General features: G+C 40.3%; 1 protein-coding gene and 2 long non-coding RNA genes across 7 annotated transcripts; 1 reads left to right on the top strand and 2 right to left on the bottom strand.

The window, feature by feature from the left end:
• Positions 1–1,828: 1,828 nt before the first annotated feature.
• On the bottom strand, positions 1,829–12,299 carry LOC146459933 (neural cell adhesion molecule 2-like). 5 transcript variants are annotated; one of them, XM_085088705.1, is made up of 10 exons: positions 12,215–12,299; positions 9,946–10,014; positions 8,946–9,164; positions 7,117–7,278; positions 5,490–5,801; positions 5,041–5,196; positions 4,264–4,450; positions 3,171–3,230; positions 2,723–2,773; positions 1,829–2,104 (listed from the first exon to the last, which is right to left on the bottom strand). In XM_085088705.1, exons 2-10 carry the CDS (start codon positions 10,004–10,006, stop codon positions 2,071–2,073), a joined length of 1,242 nt encoding a protein of 413 aa, XP_084944831.1. In that variant the 5' UTR covers positions 10,007–10,014; positions 12,215–12,299; the 3' UTR covers positions 1,829–2,070. The 5 variants fall into 5 exon arrangements, with proteins under 5 accessions (XP_084944831.1, XP_084944832.1, XP_084944830.1 ...); XM_085088706.1 differs by having other exon boundaries at positions 5,050–5,196; positions 12,215–12,298; XM_085088704.1 differs by lacking the exon at positions 12,215–12,299 and having other exon boundaries at positions 9,946–10,503.
• On the top strand, positions 5,808–23,074 carry LOC146459931 (uncharacterized). The gene is made up of 2 exons (XR_014857789.1): positions 5,808–6,187; positions 22,324–23,074. It is a non-coding gene; the product is annotated as an uncharacterized LOC146459931 (long non-coding RNA).
• Positions 14,683–19,382, bottom strand: LOC146459932 (uncharacterized). Its single transcript, XR_014857788.1, has 4 exons — positions 18,544–19,382; positions 18,082–18,132; positions 17,414–17,489; positions 14,683–16,301 (listed from the first exon to the last, which is right to left on the bottom strand). It is a non-coding gene; the product is annotated as an uncharacterized LOC146459932 (long non-coding RNA).
• Positions 23,075–26,375: the final 3,301 nt, after the last annotated feature.

Here is a 26,375-nt window from a genome sequence, read left to right as displayed (position 1 = left end):
AGTTGTTGTTATTGTTTTCCTGGGAAAGATTTGAGGAGCTTATATGCACCTGCCAATTAAGATACTCAGTTTTACGAGAAAAATAATTAAATAAGGAGTCATTATATTAGAGCTTAAAGGACCCTAGTCAGCCTCCGCCATTTTCGATGCCATCGAAATTATTGATATTGCATGGTGAAGCGAAATCTTGTTGCTTTACACTATGTTGTGTTCCTTAAAATATATTTCATTATCTTTAGTAGTTTCACAGTGATTTCGTTCATTTTGAAATGCTTCGAATAAAATATAATAGCCAAACTCTAACATATGAACAAAAACAAAGGTGTGGCTGACTAGGGCCCTTTAATGAAGGATTACAGTAAATACAGAAATGTCAGACAACGATGACGTCATGTGACGTGGCAATTTGTCAGTGACTTTTCACTTCCGCCAACTTGAATTCGCAGTATTGCCTCAGGAAAAAAAACAAATTGACCCCACAACAATCAAAACCAATAAATAAATATAGTAGCGACGATGCACGTAAATGTTTTGACAAAATTTGGTAAACGTGGGTGTCACCATAATCATGTTTCCATGAAAACATCAAGTCACGTAAAACGTTAAATGTCATACAAAACAGTTGCCGGGTAAATTTTAGGTTAATAGAATACAATTGAATATTGAACCATCCATACTCTCCTGAGCCGCGATCACATGTTATAACAGTCAAAGAAAAGAAATTCGGCTTTCCCTTAACTCCCTTACTAAGGCCTAGTTGGTATTATTGTTGATGTTAGGAATAACAGACCTATTCAACGCCCTCCACAGATGTTTGGACTATATTGTTATGGGGTGATAGAAAGAGAAAAATTCAACTTGACCTCCCGTCCCATTAAAGGAATTTTATCGAATACTGTTGTGTGGGTAGGCCGGTCTTTATTTCCAACACATTAACGTACTTCTTTAGGTCTAACCTTACCCAGAAAGAGAAACAAAGATAAAATTGTCGTCGATTTCGGAAATAGTATAAGACCATTTATTTCAAAAGAACCTGTGAGAAATTAAGTTACTATTTAATGTCAATAATCGCAATAGGTATCTTGATAGGCAAAATAACATTTATTCTTCACAGTAATCAAACGCACTCAACACAACACTGCACGAAAAAACGCCTTTACGCACTGCACATCAAATGTGTGGTCAAAGAATGTCAAAGGCCACCTTTGATTACCTTTGATTCGAATCACAGGTGACAAAGGCCGCATTTGATTCACGCGCGTCAAAGGTGGAGTCAAATTTGATTCAAATCAAAGATATTTGTAAAGATATCACATATTTGATCCCCCTTTGATACGCGTCATAGGCGGAGTCAAAGTTGTTTGCTTTCAATTTGACGCGCCTCAAAGGTAGGGTCAAAGTTGCTAATACATTTGAACTCACTTTTGATTGGAGTCAAAGGTATCTGGAAAGGGCGTCACATATTTGACGTATTTTGGATGCGCATCAAATGTGTTGTCAAAAATGTTATTATATTTGACCTCATCGTTGATACGAATCAAAAAAAGAGCAAATCCAATTATTCGTGCAGTCCAAAATACTCAAAATATGATACAGCTATACATTCTATAAAACTTAATGCTAAAATAACCAACTTTTGCCAAATATCTATTAAAAAAGCGCTTTAGAGGTTAACATTACTAAATCCAATGGTTTCTTACAAATGTAACTTTACGTTGAAATTGATGCGCCTATTTCAAACAAAATACTCATTTCTGTGGGGGTTTTGTAACTAGGGCAATCAAGGGTGGGGCTGTTGGAGACACTGTGCTACTACGCAGTTTGTCACTTTATTTCCTAAGAGCTCAAAGCTTTTTTTTTTTTAACGATGGCATCGAAATAGTAACGTGGCACCTACAGAAACTAACTGAGATTTATCAATGCTGATTTGGCATTAACAATTCCTGCTATCTGGCTGAACCTCATGCGATAGCTTCCTATTTATCAGTTTTGTAACTAAAGAAGACGTTTAACACAAGCATTATATACGTTAAATATATCAGCCACTGTCCTCTCTGCTTCAGTCGGAAGTTACAGCTCGTTCCTTGCATAAATCAAAAGCGTGCTGCAAAGCAAGAGATAGAGAAATACGATATAACTTGGGGACGTCATATTACGTGGTAATTACGTTATGATTGCCAAATGGCGGCCATGTTGGATCCGCCATCTTGGATTTCTGAATTTCCCCAAAACTCCAGCAAAGCGCCGGGAAATAATAAAAACCAATAAAGGAACACTAGTATGAGCTAAAAAACAAAAGTTTCGGTACGAAAAAAAAAACTGCCTTTCAAAAATTAATGAACACTAACCGACCACATCAGGTTCTTTCTACATAAATTTCAAAAAAGTCCTGAAGTTTCATTCATGCCGTTTGCTCTAATGTTTAAAATGTATTCAGGTTCAAAGCTACGGATAAGCAGAAGGTGCACCCCCTCCCCCTTTCCCCCCATCCCCCCCCCCCCTCCCGGCTCTAAATACTGCTAAAAAAATCAAAACAGGACAGTCTCATTCCCAGGCCTAAACGGGCTTATCAAGCCAACAGAGCTTGCGAGAAAGGGGTTTGGTGACGTCACATTTGACTACCCTTGCCCTCCCCCCCCCCCCCCCCCTTCCATAAAAAAAAAGTAACTGGTGACGAGGTTAGAAACATGCAGGCCTGTAGTCTATGTACATTATGGCTTACCTAAGAACTACCATCGCAAACAGATAACCTTTGTATATTTGGCATGATGTACTATAATGAAGAAACAAACAAACACTTAGACAAGTTCTTTAATTCATGAACAGTCTTTCCCTAACCCCTCTTTCTCTCTCTGTGATTAACATTTGAAAGACCTTGAAACCGTTTGACGGCTAATAATAACTGTTCTTTTTGACGGTTGCCAGTAAAAGTTGCCCTTTTTTGACAGTTGACGGTTAAATTTTAGGCTGTTTGACGGTTAACCCCATTGACACCTTCGAATGACGCCATGGTGATACAGAGTAAAATTGATCCTCAGATTTGAGCCAAATTTAAATTCCCGAAACTTAAAGTGCACCTAACCCCAAAATTTGCTATTCGAAGAATTTCTTCGAAAACGTTTTTGGATTCGATTGAATCCTCGATTTTCTTTGCCATACGAAAGTCTAACCTGCTCTGTCGCACGACCGTGTAAAAGGAATCTGGGTCAAGCGGGGTTGATGACGTCATCCTGGAACAGAGAACAATGGTGTCTAAGTTATTTTCTTTATTTGCAAGGTTTTGTGTGGATCATCGGAGCGTACAAGTCTGATCATTGTCAACACAATGTGTTAAAATTACGTCCTGTCGTCCTGGGAGTCAGAGTTGAGTTTGGATTCGTTTAGCAACTGAGAATTGCAAACTAAACTTCATTCATAATGTAGAAAAACAAACTGACGCAGCACCTCAAGCGGCGAAGACAAGGTAAACCACTTGCAGACCAGGAATTGACGTAAAGAAAAGCGAACGAGATGAAGGCAAACAAAAAGCTTGAAAATTAAAAATTAAAGCTCAAGGGTCGCCTAGACAGCGCTGAAGAAGTCAGAGAATGGAAGCAAACGTTCGCAACTCTCGCAGCAGTTATTCGCTATAAAAAGTACATTGTCAAAGCACATGTTTCCTTTGTTTTCCTGGACAAATCTCTGACTAAACCTTCTCCCTTTTTGCTACTTGTAGGTTTAGGAGTTGTGCATGGGGTCGAGTTGTTGCAAACTACAACCGGACAAATGTTATTGTTGTAAAGAGCTTGAAGGTTGAAGCGGAGTCTCTGACTTACGAGCAGACAAACACAAAACTAAACTCAGTTGTTATGCGCAGCGAAGCGATGACCAAAAATCATCCACATCTTAGACTTAAGCCTTACGTATCTCTAAAGTAAGCCCCAGCTAAATAAAAGATCAACACAAAAAGTCGTGACAAGAAACAAAATATGTATAAATGGCGCCGTTTTTGGCGGTATTTCCGAAACTTCACTGGGTCACTGAACATGTTAAATTCAAGCAAAGGTAACTTTTTTTCTCAGAATTAGTTGAATCTTAAGTAGAATTATTTGAGCAAAAAAAAAAAAACATTTGGGTTTTCGGGTGCACTTTAATTTTGAGTACAAGAAACAAGGTCCGAATAAACGATAAGAAAGGAAGAAATTTATACATTTGTACATTTATAAGATTTGAAAGTTGGATTGAATTGTGACCACGTAACGAAACTAATATCAAGCATCTTACCTCTGACCAGCTGACAAGTTAAGAAAAAAGCGCTGGCACAAGTCTCCAGTGGTACGACCTGATGAGCAGTTGTTGGAAACGCAGCAGGAGTAGATACCATCATCACTGTGCTGCAGATTAGATACCGTCAGCACATAAGGGTCGTAAATTCCACGGCGCTCAATGTGGTATTTTCCATCTGATTTATCTGTTAAAATAAACAGCCTTTAGACGCTTTACGTTTGTTTCTTTCGTGCGAATTTTTCGGACTATTCTTCTAAACCGAGTAATATTGTAGTTCTGTGATTTTATAAAAGTTCCACTTGCAACAAACAACGATGAAAGCTGGGTTCAGCTCCTTTTCATTTGACGCGCTCTACCGAATACAACCAAGCTCGTCTTTGGCGCAGCAAGTTGATTCGATCACTGAGTTTACTCTGACGAAGGAGGGCTAACGCTCGAAACGTCAGAGATCGAGATCGTTTAAAGACAATAAGCAATGTTACTTTCGAAAAATATTGGAATCACTCGGAAGTTCTACAGAAATCGTCGAATGAATACGATACACCGCGGATACGATACAAGCACAAAACACGTCTGAAGTAATGCAGTGATCCGTCTTAATTAACGGATAGCTGAGAAATGGCCAAACTCAGTTTCAACTGATACATAAGAATCTACCACCCTCATGCAGACCCCAATAGAAGCCCATACCGATGATCCATGACCAATTCACTTTTAATTATCAACTCCGTTGATAAACCAACATGCGCCAAAATACAATACTTATAGGCTTACCACCCTTACTTATGCAAGTTGGTGCACCTTCAATTTTCTGCACCTTCCATTCAACTTCCAAAGGAAATCCTTGAGCCGGACACACAAATGAAACCCTGTCTCCTATATTCTTCTTGAACTGAGGATCCTCTTCGGGTCTATCAAGCCACGGGGCAACTGACGAATTAATCAAAACAGCAACTATTAACTCTTCTGTGATGAAAACGTATTATTTCGAGAAATTCGTGGCAAATGTTAATGGGGCGTATTTTTCAATGGGAACGTAATGCAACTTCCATTTTTAGTGATTCGTCTTCCTTTTCAAAGCGATTCCCAACCCTAAGAAACTGGAAACGCTGCCAGCAATGTTGAAGCATGCAATGGAATTATACTTCAATGGACGCTATAGTTTAATACTAAGTGAAGCGTAGTGGGGATCTAAGACATACACACTGAATATACCAACTCACTTCCGATCATGGTGGAATCTGACACGTTATGTTTTTTTATGTTGCGTAGCTTCACTTCAAGAAGACAGGTGTAATTGCCTCCATCTCTAACACCAAGTTTACTTAAAACCAGAGGTCCCAGGAAATCCCGAGGATTCCTCGGATCAGGGTTTCGCACACTTTGTAATAATACACCATTTTTGAACCACGATATCCTGTTCAGCGCTGTGTTTGAGAAGCCCTGGCTTTGAGTCAAGTTGCAAACAATTGTCACATCATCTCCATGCTGTAGAATACTGGGTTTAGTGACAGATACTGCGGGGATTTCTGCCCCTAAAAAGGACGACATTAATACACACAAAATTTAACATCAAAGATGCACTTTAACTGAGTTTATTTCCCTCTTAAAAATTCGATCACCCACAAATAACACAATGTATATGTTAAGAATAGTAAATTGATCGCTGCCTAGCTAGAAAGGGAGGTGTTATTAATTTAAGTATCTTAAGAAAAAAAGTTTAAGTATCTTAGTATCTTAAAAACGAGAAATAAGATATTCACATCGTATGTCACTGATTATAAAAAGCCTTTGGTATGATTTATGACAATATATACTGTAACGGCGCAAAAACAAACAAACAAATGATCATGATAATAATAATAAAAAACAAAGACGAAAACTAGGATTATGCCAATATCCAACCACCATGCAGCTAAGTGTATATATAACGTTTTTCAACAACGTTTAGAACTAACGATTCTCCACATATAGCTTAATTTTCGGATTCTGGTCTAGGAAAGTCAAACTTACCATCTTAAACCCGGTTTCCTCAGTGGGTTAAAGCTCACTGCTATTTTATACATCAACTCAACTAAATTGAGATCATCATTCAGCCAATGAATTAGATATATTACTTTGCAAAATCTAGAAAGACCATCAGTATATCCCTTTCTTTCATTTAGAAAGACAAAAAAATCTCCACTAAAGTAAGGTGGAAACATTCGTTCCAGTTTTTTTAAGCAGTTTACAAAATACTGATGTTTGCCTGTGAGATTAGCGGAGACGCGGGCGTGTTGTGGTTCAGCCAGCGCGTCGGAATTTTGATCGGACGATCGATGGATCGGTCGTTCGGGCCTAGGTTGGTCGTTTCATTGTGTGTTATCTCCTTGGACTAGAAATGTTTTCCACATTGTCTCTCTTCAGCCAGGTGTATAAATGGGTATATGTACTGATATAGTGAAGTGGTTACCTTGACATAGTGCTGGGGATAACCCTGCGATGGACTATCATCCCATCCTGGGGGGAGTAGCAATACTCCCAGTTGCTTCATGCTACAGAAACCGGGCTAGGCTCCAGCCGTATGGGCCACTTAGGCTTCTAGCGGGTCTTTACCTGGCCTGTATTAGTTTCGCCTATTGTATCTTTTGTTCCTCTCTTAGGCGAAGACGTTTATGTGGAGAAAAGTTGTCACCCACTTTTCTGAGCCAACTTTCATACCAAAACGCTGCGAACTGTTTCAAGGAGAAACCGGGTCAACTTTTACCGGCCTGGCAAGGGAGGTGACCTACCTTACCGGGCCAACTTCTCTCCATATAAACAGACCCTTCAAATGTTGGATTTAAGTAATTTGTGTATCAAAGTACTTACTTCTTATAACATTGACGCTAAAGCCGTGCTTCCTCACTGTCGAGTCATTGATTGCATAAGCGTGACACTCGTACCTTCCCAGTGGACCAAATTGGCTATCATCTTCCAACGTTACATTCCGAATGTGCAAAGTAACGAAGAGCTTCTTCAGTTGTTTGCCTTCTGCAAAGTTTAATTCGCGTATTACTTTTTAAAATGAATTCGCGGACCTCCCATAAGCGACCGCCTAGCTAACATGTCAAGCCTTGGTGGTCGCTTACGGTTTACCGACGCCGCATAGGGAGTCTATCAGTTGTCTTATGTCTGCTGGAGTTTTGGCATAAAAGGTTGCATTTATCCCAGAACCGATATTGCGTGAAACTTTACAGAAATGTTTAATAAACTTGCCACGGATGACATCTCGTAGTTGTACAGTGCTTTCTTCATAGCTGCATTGTAATGTACACCACCAGGGTAGGGGTAAGGGGGGAGGGGGGCACTCCTTTAACGGACCGTACGGGGAGGCTTGTCGCGAAAGGGCTACCTTTATCAGGATGGAAAATGGTAGGAGTGTCGCGAGCTGAAGTATAGAAAGGGTAGGTAAACTGCCATTTTAGTCTTTAAAAGGGCCTCTCAGGTTTTTCTATGGAAAGTACCATGGAACCCCGCTCTACGGACACCCGCTTTATACGGACACCCGGATATTACGGAGAATTTCCTTTGACCCGACGAAAAGCTCATACATTTTCTCTTAAATTAACCCGCTTAACACGGACACCGGTTAATACGGACAATGGACACTTTTCTGTGTCCCGAGTGACAAACTCTCATACATCGTCAACCCCGCTTTACGGACACTGGTTGCATGTGGTTATATACGCACTGTCTATTTTCTCTATTCTAATTCATTGTCACAATTATGTGCTAGTTGTAGACATAATGTACCCTGTTCAAATAATGACAGATTTATACGGGTTAATATGATTTTACTACTAAAAGGCCGTACAAAATGGCGTGACATGTTTGATCTGTCTGTCTTTCTTCCAGTGTTTGACCCTTGTACCGCAGTTTTCTGTCTGTTATGCCTACACCAAAGTTTTACTTTCTTGTTTTTTTTTTCGCTGTAGTCATTCCTTATATCTTTTAGCTTCTTCCTCTTTGAAGTCCTTTAATTTGCATCAGCCTCGGAGGCTGATGCTAATAGGAATTTGATTCTGTCGTGTTTCAAGAACAATAACTTATATGGCTATGATAAATCGGGAGTACATGCACAGAAACGCGTTACTCTGTTCCAATTTTTTTCCCCAACGGTAAATACAGCCAAGCGCCTGAAATCTTTGATGAGAGAACAACTTTAAATACAGATTTTTATCCACATATTTGGTGATGGTTGAAGATTCTGTTACGAAACGCGTTACCTTGTTGTAATGCAATTCTAATTCTCCTTAATTCCCCCACCCCCAAATTAAAACGGTAAAAACTGCTGAACGGCTTTAATCTTCGATGAAAGAACGTAACAACTTTATGCTTCAAATCCACATTCACTGTCGGGGAATGGTTGAAGAACGCCTCACATTTCAACTCATTTAATTTATAAAGTTAAAAAAATTATTAGATCTAGCAGTCAGCGCGAAGTCGGCTTACTCGGGAACGGCCCCATGATGACCCCCTCTTTTTATTCCAATTTTGAAGCACACAGTTTTAGATTAGTAACTTGACGAAACTTGAACAAAATCGTAGTGTGGCTTATTTTTTCATAGGATTGTCCTTAAGAATCCAGGAAACCGTATGCGGCAGAAGGCTACTTTGACCTTAAAAAAGAGTTTCGTTTTTCAAACTCAAGTACATACCTTGCCCTACGTCCACTGCTTGCCTTCTTGTAAAGTACAAATTCTCATTCTCTGTTAGCTTTGTGTATTCAGCAAAATCATTTTTCCTCATAAACTGTATTCTGTCTGGAGTCTTTACTCCGGTAGAATCAAAAGCCACACAAGTAACCTGAGCTGAGGTGAATTCAATTGGATATAAGTTTTCTGGAAATGGCTCGACGATCCCAAAATTATCCTGAGCTGAAAGGAGAAAACAGTAAATGCAAATCAGTGACCTTAAAATTGTATGCACGACCTCCACGCTGCTAATCTTGTATTTACTTACAATAGTTTTACTGCTTTTGTACTTTTAATAGTTCTACAGACCGAATTGGACAGCAAATTCTTATTCTTCTCCGGGCTGCATGACTACTCTAACTGGCGATGGCCAAGTTCTTTGTCAAGCGTATTTTACGGGACCACGGATGCTCAAAGCGTCCCCATTATCACTCAAAACCGATTCGCTAAATTATGCGAAAGCAAGTCTGCTTGACGAGACTGACATTTACGTGAATGAAAAGTTTACATTCACATTTTGAATACATATGTATGCAAAAGGAAATTTTTGACTACTTTAGCTTTAGTTGAATTTTCAACCCATTGGTGATTTATAATTTGTCAGTATCCACTTCCGGACCTTCGGACGAGAAGTGCCAGTGCATTTGAGCAGAATTGGAAAGCGTCCCGAATTCAAGATGATATCTGAATGTAAAATTTCATCAAGCTTCTAAATTAAAACCCGATTTTGACATTTTCAGCTCAACGGGTAGATGAATGTCTTATCAGGAACTATATAGTTATCGTTAATCAGCTGGCAGAACTGACTATAGCCGTATCTCCAATCTGATATGAACTCAGACTCTGTTCAGTGGTATCCGTTCTATGCTTCGTTCCATTTAATAAATCCATGGCACCTTTGGACAAGCAACTGTTCAAGAGAGAAAGTCAATAAACCGAGAATAGTCACGTTTAACCGGCCTACCTTGAGCCCTTGTCAGATAAATCGCCAGAAACAGCAACAAGTTTCCACGTAAGACGGCCATCTTCTCAGCTGCGGGTTGGTATTTGAAGGAATTGCACATTCGCACGGTTTTTGTATTATGCGGTGGAAAAAACGGAAATTGTGCAAACCAAACGTGATGCGTTATGGAAAAAAAAATAAATACAAGGTCAGATGACTGACGTATTGGTGGGAATGCAGGTCACGTTTCAAGTAACGACTAATGCTATGTCCACATGGAATCCGAAACGCCAGTACTCGAATCTCTTTATGGTGACCAAATAACCCTATCAACCCGAGCTAGCCCTGTTTAAAATTAACTAAACATTCGGATCCTGATTTGGGACCGGCCCCGTGTGAGCGTAACCTAAACTGGTGGATTTCCACTATCGCGGCGTAATTTTATGTGCGACAGTGACAGGTGTCAATTTATGTGCACAAATCAAAATAGAGTAAACTTGTAGGGAACTTACGCCTGCCAAAAAAAATTGAAGCATTCAAGAGTGTTGAGCCTCTAGGAATTAAAAAAACGTGATAGCAGTCAGGCAGATTTCTCGTTATTTCTTGTATTTACTCTTCAGTTCTTTACCTCTTATCATGTATACTCTGTGTAATTACCGGTCTTTTTAACGTTTTAGCTTACAGTTCCTAACGGGTGTGGACTTAAGAGAAACGGGTGTGGTATGGATTCTAGAAACCGAGTCTGAAAAAAGCACCGAAAAATTACACATTCTGGTCAGAAACAGGGCCAACGTTTGGAGAACCGAGACAGACCCCTACCAAAAGTTTAGAGGAGTAAGCTCACCGAGCGTTGTAGTTAATAATTAGTCATTAATATTATCGATTAGACATCGATTGTATTGATTACTCATCGATTTCTTTGCGTGGTTACAAATAACATTATTTTGACTAGTGCTACGTCTGAAAAAATATACAAAAAGGAAAAAAAGTAAAAATTAATTAGGGAGTGCAACATTCTATTATCGGTGTTATCTAACCATCTGTGTCCGAAGCCTGTCGTTTGTTATTGAATCACGCCTTGACTGTTAGAGTGTCGAGGTTGTTCAGTCAGCAAAAATCCTTCAAGCTCCCCTTGTGTTGGTTACCTGAATTCTTTATGCAAAGCGCCAAGACATATTTTCTAGAGAACAATAAGAAGCTGTTACCAGCTTAAACTCGGGCCATATTTGACTGTGTGGTTTGTAAGCCTACGATCTTTTAGTAGTGATAACCCCCAGCATCGCTTACTCCCCCAAATCGATAGATACAGAGATATAGTGAGGCAATAAGTAACCACCAGATAGAATTGCATTACTTGCAGTCAGAATGAAATACAGGGGAAAACGACATTTCTTAATACTTCATATAGATGCTTTAATCCCCAGGCTTTAATCCTTACGTTTTCGCCTTTGATTTGAAGACAGAAACCATTTGTACATTGACTTTTTTTTTCAATACTAATCGTGAGTCACTGAGATATGTAGCTGTGTGACGCCGGGTCATGGTTACGCTATCACATCGCAATTTCCGGTATGATCAAGAGTAACGTTATGCATCACGCGCACGTTGTCCTCGTAGACCCTCGTACGTTTGTCAATGTTCCGCTGTTTATATTTATAAATGAAATACAGGGAAATAATTTGTTATTCACCTTTCATTTGTAGGGGTATAAGTTCTATCACTGTTGATGCGATGTGATAGCGTGATGTGATAGCGTAATCATGTCACCCGGCGTCACACAGCTACATATCTGACTCACGATTACTATTAAAAAAAAAAAAATCAATGTACAAATAGTTTCTCTCTTCAAATCAAAGGCGAAAACGTAAGGATCAAAGCCCGGAGATTAAAGCATCCGTATGAAGTACAAGGTATTCTATTTAACAAATGTCGTTTTTCCCTGTATCAGTCATTCTGACTGCAAGTAATGCAATTCACTGAATTCTACCTGGTGGTTACTTATTGCCTTACTATATCTCTCATATCTATCGATTTGGGGGAGTTAGCGATGCTGGAGTTTATCACTGCTAAAAGATCGTAGGCTTACGCACCACGACGTCAAATCTGGCCAGAGTTTAAGCTGGTAACAGCTTCTTGTTAGCCTGCGAACGCAGACGTATTTTCGGCTGTTGCTCAACTCCGCCGAAAACTAACGAAGCGTCAGCTGAAAATACGTCTGCGTTCGCAGGCTAAGATGTTGTTGCTGTTCTCCCAAATGGTTCCAGAAAATCGCTTCTTTTCCAAATCCTACCTGACTTCTTGCCCTTGAAGAGAGACAAAAGCGTCGCTCTTTGTCTGAGCTTTGAACTCAATCACAAACACAAAAGGCCAACGGTATGATACAGATGATACTGTTAGTGTGAGGTCAAGTTTCTAGATAATATTTCAACAAACACGTAGCATTAGATCTCATGACGCTTTGTTTTGTCCCCAGGGCGAATACGGGCGAATACTCCGGATTTCAAATGACGGGGATGATCCTGGGGATGATCGAAGGATTTTTTTGGGTTGGAAATTTTCGATTCCGGGATTTTTTTCTTGTTTAGGCCCTGTTTACATGGAGGGAGGGTAACCCTACTCGAAGGGTTTCCCCTTGTAGAAGGGTCATAAGATAGCCCTCCTTTGCATGTGTAGTGGGGGCCCCACTGTGTAGGGTTATCTCTGGAGCTACCAGTCTGCTAACAAAGCCGCGGAAACCTGAACTGAGGTCATTCGAAATCGACGCCACCGAATTCCACTTCGTCTTGTATTCTTTGATATATTTGAGAAGCAGTTCAAAGGTTTCGGGTGTTCGTCGCAATTTATTTGCCTTTTTCGACAAAGACGTTGGTCAATTGATCCCTTTCTTTTCCCTTCCGATTTATTGCTTAGCCGCTGATCTTGTATGGCTCCGTCTCTCGAGCCTTCGTTTTGGTCAAGAATTTCGCCTTTTAATTGACGTCACATCATCAGAATGTTTCATTCCAGCCGCCAAACTGCTGCCCTCGTTCCGACTTGGATTCGCCGCTCTTGTCAGCATAGATGTCCGAAATAATTATTCAGGTTTTGTAACCATGCGAAGCCATGTTAATAGTTGACGAGAATGTAACAGTAATCTAATCACCCTAAACTTGACCCTTCTAGGAGGGTATGTTACGCTGCAAAATGTAACAATTAACGCAAAATGTAACATTAACGCGAAATGTAACAACTTTTGACGCAAAATGTAATATTAACCCGAATTGTAACAACTTTTAACGCAAAATGTAACAAATCCTTTAACGCGAATTGTAACAACTTTTTAACGCGAAATGTAGCAACTTCTTTGACGCGAAATGTAACAACCCAAAATGTGACAACTCTGGCCTTGGTATATAAAGAAGGAAATTTAGACATATTAGCCTTCTTGTCAAGCTAAACATCTACTGAAAAGCAAATTATACAAACCTACTGGTCAAAAGTCCCGTTGAGAGAGGTTGTGGAGCGGTATTTAGCAAAACGGGAGGTGGTCGCTAACGAGAAGTGGCCGCTAAGAAAGAGTTAACTGTATCAAATAGAATCATTCGGTTTAGAAAGATCGATGTTTTCTCTTGAATTAAAATGTTAAGCTAAGAAATCGTTTAATGAAAAGAGGAGAACATTATTCAGGAGCGCATAGAATAAAGAGCGTAGAGTGGTAGAACAACTCTCTTACCCTTGTTAAATGGCTGATTAAATTTGATTTTTAGCTTCTCTTTACTGTAACTTTGACTCTCTTTGTGTTCTTTGATTAATGATGGAGAAAAGCAACAGTGTATTGTAAGTAAATGCAAGTGTAAGTAGGTAGTAGAAGTCGTTTAAGTAACCATATATTCTCCAGGTACCAGCGATAAAGCTTTCGATCGAAACTCCTCCTGTATGTATGTAGTGTTGGTAGCAACCTTGGAAAACACCACGTTTACGCCTTTACCACTTAATCTGACGACCGCTTCCGCTTAACTTTTTAGCTTGTCCTCGCCCAAATTCTGAAAACTTGGGAATATTGTGAGCCTTCGCTCCTTTTTCCCTGGTATTGATAGTAATATAAACAGCAGTTTATTAATTTGGGGATCCAAAAATCCATACTTCATAAGCCAGACAACTGAGGGATAATAGCTAAAGCTGTACTGAAGGTTGGTGTGATCAAGTTTAGCCACCCGCACACAGTGGATAGTAATGTACCTTAAGCTTTACTAACAATAATCCATCAAAAAGATTGTTACGTTTTGCGTTGTTACATTTCGCGTTAAAGAAGTTGTTACATTTTGCATTAAAAAGTTGTTACAATTCGCGTTAAAGAAATTGTTACATTTTGCGTTAGAAGTTGTTACAATTCGGGTTAATATTAAATTTTGCGTCAAAAGTTGTTACATTTCGCGTTAATGTTACAGTTTGCGTTAATTGTTACATTTTGCGGCGTAACAGGGTAACCCTAGCATTTACATGGCTTAAACAAACAAAAAGTTGACCCTCCTAGAAGGGTAACCCTAGCATGCAGAGAGGGTTACCCTTCTCCTAGGGTAACCCTACCTCGCATGTAAACGAAACCGGGAAAAACAATGGAAGGAGGGTTACCCTCCTTCCCTGTAAACAGGCCTTTAGAATTGTCATTCTGCATAATGTTATTGTTGAAACGAAAGATGTTCTTGGGTGTTGTTAGAATGAATACTAGATGCGGAAAAGATAACTTCAGATGGTATGATGAGTAACCAAACACAAACATTCAATTTCTAATGTTTTTATTTTTCGTCTCATATCATTTAATGTTTTCTGGAAATTTTTAAGGCTCGGAAGTTCGGCATGGGATTTTTTGGGGGTTAATATTTGGTCCAGGGATTTTTTGGGTTTTGATTTTTGCTCCATTCGATTATCCCCGCGACTTGAAATCCGGAGTACCCCACCTCACTGGGGTTTTGTCACGTTCATATATTTGAATCAACAAATTCGATTTACATGGGCCACAAGGGTGCTCCTTGAATTTATCCGGAATAACTCTTCTGTACCCTGTTGTTTATCACAATTCACAATGTCTTCCTGGCTTTATGATAGTTTAGAGCCAACGATAGCCGATACTTTCTGCCTGTTCACGCCATCTTGCTACGATTATAGGCTGGTTTTCACTAGGACATAAGCATAAGCATAAAGATAAGCAAGTGAGAACACTACCTACAGAAGCATAAGGACAGACGCACGCGCAGAAAACCATTTCTTGACGGAATTCTCGATACCAGCTGCCCTCAACGTTAAGCAAGATGGAGGACGAAACGGTAGACTGCCTTGTGCTTATGTCGTCCCTGTTCTCATTGGTGAAAACGGCGACATAAGCATAAGCATAAGCACAAGAAGCTTCTTATGCTTATGCTTATGTAGAACGTGTTCTCACATGATAAAACGGCGTTTATGCTTCTGCTTCTGTCCTAGTGAAAACCAGGCTATAATATTGCGCAAGATTCGAGCCTTGATGTAGCCTGCATAACTGGCGCATTTACCCGATCGCCAGTCGGTATCAACATTATGCATAATCTAGTCGCCGCTAATTTATTACACCCAAGACTTTCGGGTGTTTGGTGGTCACGTGACCAGCCGATGCCAGGGTCTTTTTCCCGCCCCTGCCGATTTTAAAGAGAAAATGCCCTGGGAACGAGGTTGCCAAAGGCAAAAATAAGAGCACGTTTTCCTTGGCGAGTTTTTAGACAAGTTTAACTTGTTCTTGTGTAAAGGATGAACAAGCCACACACGCAGTCGCAGGGAGGAGAGTAATACGTCGCCCATAGAAACGACTGCGTGCAAGGCTAAGGATGAACGTGTTTTCAGTGAACTTGTTAAAAAACTGGAGCAACAATACTCGAACAAGGACACTTGTCAGGAAACAACTTGATAAGTTTTGTTCTACATGCAAGAATATAAGGCTTTTTAAATTCAGAATGGGTGAAGGAAAATTTACTGCTGTACAACTAGCCTAAGAGTTCTGCCTTGCACGGTCCTCCTTCCTTCACGTCAACTTCTTCGGGGAACAGTCAAGCCTTTACTGATGTAGTCTACTAATTGAACCGTCAACTCGCACAACGTGGTCTGGTAGTCAATATTTCCCGTTTTTACAACTGATTCAATTCCCTCACTGCGTCTCATGCAATGTCTCAGTAGAGGGACATTGCGGTAAATGGTGCCGACCGCCACAGCATTCATTTGGCCTCGCCATGAAACGCCGCGAGATTTAATTTAATCTAAGCAGGCGGTCGTAAAGCATGAAGGAATTATATTCTACAGTCATTATGTGTTCTGGCGTGCTTTCTGTTTTATCTTGAGATCAAAGCTCGCTCCTTGCTGAAGTCGTAATCATACTGCAAGAAAAGGAACACAGAAGTGAAAATTAACTTTTAATAGCAGAGCCTATAAAAAGGACAAGAGCAACAAGAGAATTGGTCTGTAATTAACTCATACATATTTTACTGTTTATTTCCACACGGAAGGGGTGGGTTGGAGGGGAAGAGGGGTTTCAGAAGGAGCTTAAATGCATTATTCCGCGCATTGTTAACAAACAGCGAAAATGAATTCACAGAATGAAAATTTATCCCACCCTTAGCCGATGAAAACTAGCTCCTGGTCATTGTACGTTAACACTGTATAAACATTCAGTCAAAAGCGCCATTTTGTAGAACTTCAAGTTGCTCCAAAATAACCTTGAGACTGGCACAATTTTGTTCATTCAAAAGCGGTAAAAACATAAGTAACTTTCTTGTTAGAGCCGTACTCAACCTTGTAGTTTTCAGCGCGCATGCGCACGATGCAAAATTTGCCCTTTTTAAGCCCTTTCATTCACAACGACTGCTCGTCTACGCGTACCTCCGCTAATGTTATCGATTGCATAAAATGCAAAAAAGTTTTACAACGGTAAGGCAGAACTTTGCCAAACTTGGCAAAGAGACGTCGTCAGAGGGGTTTGCCAATGGGATAGTTTGATGGTTCAAAAGTAATCGGTTGACACTGAATTCCTTTCATTTTCACTACAAACAACGAACTACGCTATGAACATCTACTCTCCCACTGGGCAGGACCAACTTATGCAACGTTACTTTCCACCAATTTATCATTAAATTTAGAGCTGTGCATGAAGATGTCCAAATAATATCTCCCTCACCCACACTTTTGCGGAAAAAGTCCAACCAAACGTCACCCACTGTTCCCTCACAAGCCAGTTACTTCCAGGATATAACGTGGAATGTTTGTTTGTTGGTATTTAGCCTTGTACATTCATGCATGAGAAAACAAACAAACTAAACTGGTTGGGGTCGTTCGCCTTTGGCTTCCGAGTATTTCCTAGGGTTTACAACCCCCTGTAGTGTATCATCTCTGCTCACGGACTTAAATTGGCCCTCACTGCAATTAAGACGTAGCATATGTGATATCGGCATGTTTTATCAAATACATAGAGGTCACGTTAACATCTCCCTACGTTAAATATATCAGCCACTGTCCTCTCTGCTTCAGTCGGAAGTTACAGCTCGTTCCTTGCATAAATCAAAAGCGTGCTGCAAAGCAAGAGATAGAGAAATAAGATATAAACTGGTGACGTCATATTACGTGGTAATTACGTCATGATTGCCAAATGGCGGCCATGTTGGATCCGCCATCTTGGATTTCTGAATTTCCCCAAAACTCCAGCAAAGCGCCGGGAAATAATAAAAACCAATAAAGGAACACTAGTATGAGCTAAACCATTTATAAAGGTATTTTCATAAAAAAAAACTGCCTTTCAAAAATTAATGAACACTAACCGACCACATCAGGTTCTTTCTACATTAATTTCCAAAAAGTCCTGAAGTTTCATTCATGCCGTTTGCTTGATCTAATGTTTAAAATGTTATTCAGGTTTAAAGCTACGGAGGGCAGAATCTGCACCCCCTTCCCCGCCCCTACCCGCACTAAATAGTGCTAAAAAAATCAAAACAGGACAGTCTCATTTCCAGGCCTGAACGCGCTTATCAAGCCAACTGAGCTTGCGAGAAAGGGGTTGGGTGACGTCACATTTGACTACCCTTCCCCACCCCCCTTCCATAAAAAAGTAACTGGTGACGAGGTTAGAAACATGCAGGCCTGTGGTCTATGAACATTATGGCTTACCTAAGAACTACCATCGCAAACAGATAACCTTTGTATATTTGGCATGATGTACTATAACGAAGAAACAAACAAACACTTAGACAAGTTATTTAATTCATGAACAGTCTTTCCCTGACCCCTCTTCTCTCTCTGTGATTAACATAAAAAATAATGATATTTCAAAGACCTTGAAACCGTTTGACGGCTAATAATAACTGTTCTTTTTGACGGTTGCCAGCAAAAGTTGCCCTTTTTTGACAGTTGACGGTTAAATTTTAGGCTGTTTGACGGTTAACCCCATTGACACCTTCGAATGACGCCATGGTGATACAGAGTAAAACTGATCCTCAGATTTGAGCCAAATTTAAATTCCCGAAACTTAAAGTGCACCTAACCCCAAAATTTGCTATTCGAAGAATTTCTTCGAAAACGTTTTTGGATTCGATTGAATCCTCGATTTTCTTTGCCATACGAAAGTCTGACCTGCTCTGTCGCACGACCGAGTACAAGGAATCTGGGTCAAGCGGGGTTGATGACGTCACCCCGGAACAGAGAACAATGGTGTCTAAGTTATTTTCTTTATTTGCAAGGTTTTGTGTGGATCATCGGAGCGTACAAGTGTGATCATTGTCAACATAATGCGTTAAAATTACGTCCCGTCGTCCTCGGAGTCAGAGTCGAGTTTGGATTTGTATAACAACTGAGAATTGCAAAATAAACTTCATTCATGATGTAGAAATTAAGTGGGGTCGGCAACACGCAAAACAAACTGACGCAGCACTTCAAGCGACGAAGACAAGGTGAGCCACTTGCAGACCAGGAATTGACGTAAAGAAATGCAAACGAGATGAAGGCAAACAAAAAGCTTGAAAAAATTAAAGCTCAAGGGTCGCCTAGACAGCGCTGAAGAAGTCAGAGAATGGAAGGAAACGTTCGCAATTCTCGCAGCAGTTATCAGCTATAGCTATAAAAAGTACATTGTCAAAGCACATGTTTCCTTTGTTTTCCTGGACTAATCTCTGACTAAACCTTCTCCCTTTTTTCCACTTGTAGGTTTGGGAGTTGTGGGGTCGAGTTGTTGCAAATTACAACCGGACAAATGTTATTGTTGTAAAGAGCTTGAAGGTTGAAGCAGAGTCTCTGACTTACGAGCAGACAAACACAAAACTAAACTCAGTTATTATGCGCAGCGAAGCGATGACCAAAAATCATCCACATCTTAGACTTAAGCCTTACGTATCTCTAAAGTAAGCCCCAGCATAAATAAAAGATCAACACAAAAAGCCGTGACAAGAAACAAAATATGTATAAATGGCGCCGTTTTTGGCGGTATTTCCGAAATTTCACTGGGTCACTGAACATGTTAAATTCGAGCAAAGGCAACTTTTTTTCTCAGAATTAGTTGAATCTTAAGTAGAATTATTTAAGCAAAAAAAAAACATTTGGGGTTTCGGGTGCACTTTAATTTTGAGTACAAGAAACAAGGTCCGAATAAACGATAAGAAAGGAAGAAGTTTATACATTTATACATTTATAAGATTTGAAAGTTGGATTGAATTGTGACCACGTAACGAAACTAACATCAAGCATCTTACCTCTGACCAGCTGACAAGTTGAGAAAAAAGCGCTGGCACAAGTCTCCAGTGGTACGACCTGATGAGCAGTTGTTGGAAACGCAGCAGGAGTAGATACCATCATCACTGTGCTGCAGATTAGATACCGTCAGCACATAAGGGTCGTAAATTCCCCGGCGCTCAATGTGGTATTTTCCATCTGATTCATCTGTTAAAATAAACAGCCTTTAGACGCTTTACATTTGTTTCTTTCGTGCGAATTTTTCGGACAGTTCTTCTAACCGAGTAATATTGTAGTTCTGTGATTTTATAAAAGTTCCACTTGTAACAACCAACGATGAAAGCCGGGTTCAGCTCCCTTTCGTTTGACGCGCTCTACCGAATACAAACAAGCTCGTCTTTGGCGCAGCAAGTTGATTCTATCACTGAGTTTACTCCGACGAAGGAGGGCTCACGCTCGAAACGTCAGAGATCGAGATCGTTTAAAGATGATAAGCAATGTTACTTTCGAAAAATATTGGAATCCTCGGAAGTTCTACAGAAATCGTCGGATTAATAAGATACGCCGTGGATACGATACAAGCACAAAAACACGTCAGAAGTAATGTGATCCGTCTCAATTAACTGATAGTTGAGAGATGGCCAAACTTTCAACTGATACGTCAGAATCTAGCACTGGCCTCATGCAATTCCCAATAAAAGCCCGTGCCGGAACTGCCGGAGCAACACCACAATGGAAAGAGACATCTAAGCTTCGGCGCATGAAAGCTACGACGTATGAATCGAAAACACCGACTCCATTGTCGCTTTATGTAGCCAACTTTTCCCCTACTGAATTCAAATCTGCCGACCCAAATTGCATTTTTCAGTGTTCGTACATCTCTAAAACCTTCGCCGCACCTGACTTGCAACGCTTGGTTCAACGTATGCAAGCTCTGTCGTTCCTTAAGATTTTCCCTGAAACTAATTCAAATCGGCCGAACCAAATTTATTCAGACGCTGTACAGCTACTGTCTAACCCACGGCGTAACCCTACTTCAGTACGTAAGAGCTGCGGCTTCTGAACGGGGCGCATGGCTCAATCGGCCCCGCGTTCGATAGAAGGAAAATGGACATTGTAGCGTAATTTTGCCAAATCAAAACAGGGAATGCAATAAAATTTTCCTCCTACTTCTCACAACGATTGTTTTGTAAGAGAGACCTGCGGCTGTCTAGAATGTTAAAAATAGAAACCATACAAAGCAGTTTGTCCATGCACAATTAGTTTTTAAGGTAAATTTTCAGTATAAAATATCAATCTGTCAAACTCATGCCGGCAAAGCATTTGATCCTAAATTCACCAATTCTTGAAACAAATTCCTCCAAAAAATCAATAAGGGGGTAGGTTTCTAAAGAAACTGTGCTACTGTCGGTGCGAAGTAGAAACGAATGTTGTTTGATAACTTAAGGTAAATTGGACACCCTAATGAGATTGACTCGAATCATTTTCTTTACGGTGATCAATTTACCTTTAATTATCCTAACTCTATATATAAACCAACATGCGCCAAAATACAATACTAATAAGCTTACCACCCTTACTTATGCAAGTTGGTGCACCTTCAATTCTCTGCACCTTCCATTTAACTTCCAAAGGAAATCCTTAAGCCGGACACACAAATGAAACCCTGTCTCCTATATTCTTCTTGAACTGAGGATCCTCTTCGGGTCTATCAAGCCACGGGGCAACTGACGAAGAAATCAAAACAGCAAGTATTAATTCTTCTGTGATGAAAACGTATTATTTCGAGAAATTCGTGACAAATGTTAATGGGTCGTATTTCAATGGGAACGTAGCAACTTCCATTTTAAGTGGTTCGTCTTCCTTTTCAAAGCGATTCCCAACCCTAAGAAACTGGAAACGCTGCAATGTTGAAGCTTGCAACGGACTTATACTTCAAAGGACGCTATGGTTTAATGCTGGAATACTAAGTGAAGCGTAGTGGGGATCTAAGATATACAGACTGAATATACCAACTCACTTCCAATCATGGTGGAATCTGACACGTTGTGTTTTTTTACGTTGCGTAGCTTTACTTCAAGAAGACAGGTGTACTTTCCTCCATCTCTAACACCAAGTTTACTTAAAACCAGAGGTCCCAGGAAATCCCGAGGACTCCACGGGTCAGGGTTTCGCACACTTTGTAATAATACACCATTTTTTAACCACGATATCCTGTTCAGCGCTGACCAACTCTGACTTTGAGTCAAGTTACAAACAATTGTCACATTATCTCCATGCTGTAGAATACTGGGGCTAGTGACAGATACTCCGGGGATTTCTGCCCCTGAAAAGGACATTAATACACAGCAAAATGTAACATCGGAGGTGCATTCTAACTGAGTTAACTTCCCTCTTAAAAATCAGACCACCCACAAATAACACAATGTATATTTAAGAATAATAAATTGATTGTTGCCTAGCTAGAAAGGAAGGTATTATTAATTTAAGTATCTAAGTATCTAATGACGGAGGAATAAGATATTCCGTCGTCTGTCACTGATTATAGAAAGCCTATGGAATGATTTATGACAATATATATACTGTAACAGCTCAAAAACAAACAAACAAAAAACAAACAAATAATAATGCTAAAAGCCAAATACGAAAACTAGGATTATGCCAATATCCAGCCACCATGCAGCTCAGTGTTAAAAATATATATATATTAAAAATTGGATCATTGGATAACGTACTTCCAGAGTTTTGATTGGCATAGCCGAGAGTGCGGATATCACCAAGCATTCATTCGCGTTTGTTGGATGTGGGATGATCATGATACTCGGCCAACGAGGTGCGTATCCTTCATCTCATATCCAACGCGCGCTCTTGGAATAATTGCTAATGATCATGTGGTTTTACTGTTTCAGCAACCCCAGAAAATATGATCATGGCACCTAGACGTCTTGCACTCTTTTTCTCTGTAGCAAAGTTTGACTCTGGAATCCTTTGGATGCTACAAGCCGAGCGGAAACGTGCGTAGAGGGGAGGGGTGCTTGGGTTTCTCCCGCCATTTGTCTGGTAGATCTTCGTCTGGGATTGAGGTTGAACAAGAGGAGAGATGAAACTGCTGATGGCTTTATGGTATAAAAATCATTTTCAGTTCAATTAGAAATGACCCACGAGCATACAGCAATGGGCTGATAGAGTCCTAAAACAACGTTTGGAGCTAACGATTCTCCACATATAGCTTAATTTTCGGATTCTGGTCTAGAAAAGTGAAACCTGCCGTCGTAAACTCGGTTTGCTCAGTGGATAAACCTTACTGCTATTTTAATACAGCAAATCAACTAAGCTCGGCTGAGATCAACATTCAGCCCATAAAACAGATATATAACTTTGCAAAATCGAGAAAGACCATCAGTATGTCCCTTTCTTTCATATGAAAAGAAAAAGAAAACTTCGCGAAGGTGGGAACGTTCGTTCCGGTTTTGGAAGCAGTTCACAAAATACTTATGTTTGCCTGTGTGTTCATGTTTATGCTCAACCAGCGCGTCGGAATTTTGATCGGACGATCGATGGGTCGGTTGTACGAGCCTCGGTTAGTTGTTTCATTGTGTTATGTGTCCTTAGATAAGAAATGTTACTCCACATTGTCTCTCTTCAGCCAGGTGTATATATGGGTACTGATATAGTGGAGTGGTTACCTTGACATAGTGCTGGAGATAATCCTGCGATGGACTATCATCCCATCCTGTGGGGAGTAGCAATACTCCCAGTTGCTTCATGCTACAGAAACCGGGCTAGGCTCCAGCCGTATGGGCCACTTAGGCTCCTAGTGGGTCTTTAGCTGGCCTGTATTAGTTTCGCCTATTGTGTCTTTTGTTCCTCTCTTAGGCGAAGACGTTTATGTGGAGAAAAGTTGTCACCCACTTTCCTGAGCCAACTTTTATACCAAAACGCTGCGAACTGTTTCATGGAGAAACCGGGTCAACTTTTCCCGGCCTGGCAAGGAGGGTGACCTACATTACCGGGCCAATTTCTCTCCATATAAACAGACCTTTCAAATGTTGGGTCTAAGTAATTTGTATATTAAACTGAGTACTTACATCTTATAACATTGACAGTAAAGCTGTGCTTCTTCTCCGTCGAGTCATTGAATGCATAAGCGTGACACTCGTACCTTCCCAGTGGACCAGATTGGCTATCATCTTCCAACGTTACATTCCGAATGTGCAAAGTAACGAAGAGCTTCTTCAATTTTTTGCCATCTGCAAAGTTTAATTCGCGCATTACTTTTTAAAATTAATTCGCGGACCTCCCATAAACGACCGCCTAGCTAACATGCCAAGCCTTGGTGGTCGCTTACGCTTAACGCCCCACAGGGAGTCTATATTTGTCTTATGTCTGCTGGAGTTTTATCATAAAAGGTTGCATTTATCCCAGAACCGATATTGCGCGCAACGTTACAGAAATGTTTTTATAACCTTGCCACGGGTGACATCTCGTAGTTGTACAGTGGTTTCTTCATAGCTGCATTGTAATGAATGCCACAAGGGTAGGGGGAAGGGGGTGGGGGTACTCCCTTTAATGGACCATGCTGGGAGACTTGCCGCGAAAGGGCTACCTTTATCAGGGTACAAAATGGTAGGAGTGTCGCGAGCTAAAGTATAAAAAAGGGTAAGTAAACTGCCATTAAAGTATTTAAAGGGGCCCTTCAAAAACATGTCGAACAGACCCACCGAAAGGAGAAGCAGTGTTGCTACTGGAGGTAAGTGAAAGGTTTTTCTATGGAAAGTACAGTGAAATTCCGCTCTATGGACACCCGCGTAATACGGACACCCGGATATTACGGACAGTTTCGTTTGTCCCGAAGAAAAGCTCATATATTGTCTTTAAAATTAACCCACCGGAAACTTTCTGTGTTCCGAGTGACAAACTCTGATATATCGTCAGCCCCGTTTTACGGACACTGATTGCATGTGGTTATATGCGCACTGTCTATTTTCGGTATTTTCATTGTCACAATTATGTGCTAGTTGTAGTCACAATGTACCTTGTTCAAATAATGACAGATTTATACGGGTTAATATGATTTTACTACTAAAAGACAGTAGAAAATAGCGTGACGTGTTTGATCCATTTGTCTTTCTTCCGGTGTTTGACCAATGCACCGTAGTTTTCTGTCTGTTATGCCTACACCCCCGGGGAGGGTACCCCTTATACTGACCTTAACGGAGACGTGCCGCCCGATAGCGTATGGTTTTCAGGGTGTTTTGTCTTGAACGGGGTATCTATTTCATCACTTTCTGTCTTAAACAGGGTATCGCTACGTGACCTAATGGCGTAAACAGGATAAGCTTAATTAAATGTCTGTTTATTGGTCTTTTGAAGAACGAAGCATATTTCAATTAAGAGTAATCTGTAAAGGACCGCCAATAAAATACAGTAAGAAACGAATGTATCTTATTTCATTCTAGTCTTAAACAGGGTATGATTTGGGGTTAAATGTCTTAGATAGGGTCTGAAAATTCTGAATTCTGTCTTAAACGGGATAGGGAAATCAGAGAATTGTGTCTCAAACAGGGTCAGGGTTTGAACGCCCGGGCCGCACCTCTCTATCCAAGTACAGTCGGACCTGTATTAAGCGGCCACCCTCCATTAAGCGGCCACTATCCAAAGTCCCGAATTATTATTTTGTCAGTAAAGTGCCAGGACCCAGGACTAGAGTGCAACAATCTATACCCTATTTATTACCAAAATGGCAGCAAAATGGCTAAAAGCGACACCCTATTTATGACCAAAACAGCCGAAAAACCATACCCTTTGACGCCGCACATACCTATATAGCCCATATAAGGGTGTACCCCCCCCCCCGGGAGATTCTGTTACGAAACGAGTTACCATATTAATTTTCCCCGCAATTAAAACGGTAAATACCGCTGAGCGGCGAATCTTCGATGAAAGAATGTAACAACTTTATGCTTCAAATCCACATTCACTGTCTGGGAATGGTTGAAGATTCTGTTACATAAAGGTCTCACATTTCAACTTATTTAATTTATAAAGATAAAAAAGACTGTTAGATCTAGCAGTCGGTGCGAAACAGGCTTTTCACTTCTTCGTTTCTCGGGAACGGCCGCATGATGATCCCTCTTATTATTCCAATTTTGGAGCAAACATTTTTAGATTATAATTAGTAACTTGAAGAAACTTAATCAAAATCATAGTGTGGCTTTTATTTCATGGGATTGTCCTTAATAATCCAGGAGACCGTACTCACCTAGCCCTATTTCCTCTTCTTGCCTTTTTGTAAAGTACAAATTTTCGTTCTCTGTTAGGTTTGCGTACATAGCAAACCTACTTTTCCTCATAAACTGTATTCTGTCGGGAGTCTTTACTCCGCTTGAATCAAAAGCCACACATGTCACCTGAGCTGAAGTGTACTCAATTGGATAGATGTTTTCTGGAAATGGCTCGACGATCCCAAAATTATCCTGAGCTGAAAGGAGAAAACAGTCAATGTAAATTGACCCTAAAATTGTATGCACGACCTCCACCCTGCTAATCTTATATATAATTATCATAGTTTTACTGCTTTGTTATTTTTAATAGTTCAGCAGACCGAACTCGTATTCTTCTCCGAGTTGACTACTCTAACTGGCGATGGCCAAGTTCTTCGTCAAGTGTATTTTACGGGGCTACGGATGCTTAAGAGGGTGTCTTTTTTATAACCACCCACTCGAATTTCGCATCAAAAT

The sequence above is a fragment of the Pavona decussata genome, unplaced genomic scaffold, assembly GCF_977016875.1.
Source record: "Pavona decussata unplaced genomic scaffold, jaPavDecu1.1 SCAFFOLD_215, whole genome shotgun sequence".
Classification (NCBI taxonomy): Eukaryota; Metazoa; Cnidaria; class Anthozoa; order Scleractinia; family Agariciidae; genus Pavona; species Pavona decussata.
The sequence above is the reverse complement of the archived record's forward strand: the minus strand, read 5'-3'. Positions and strand labels throughout refer to the sequence as shown.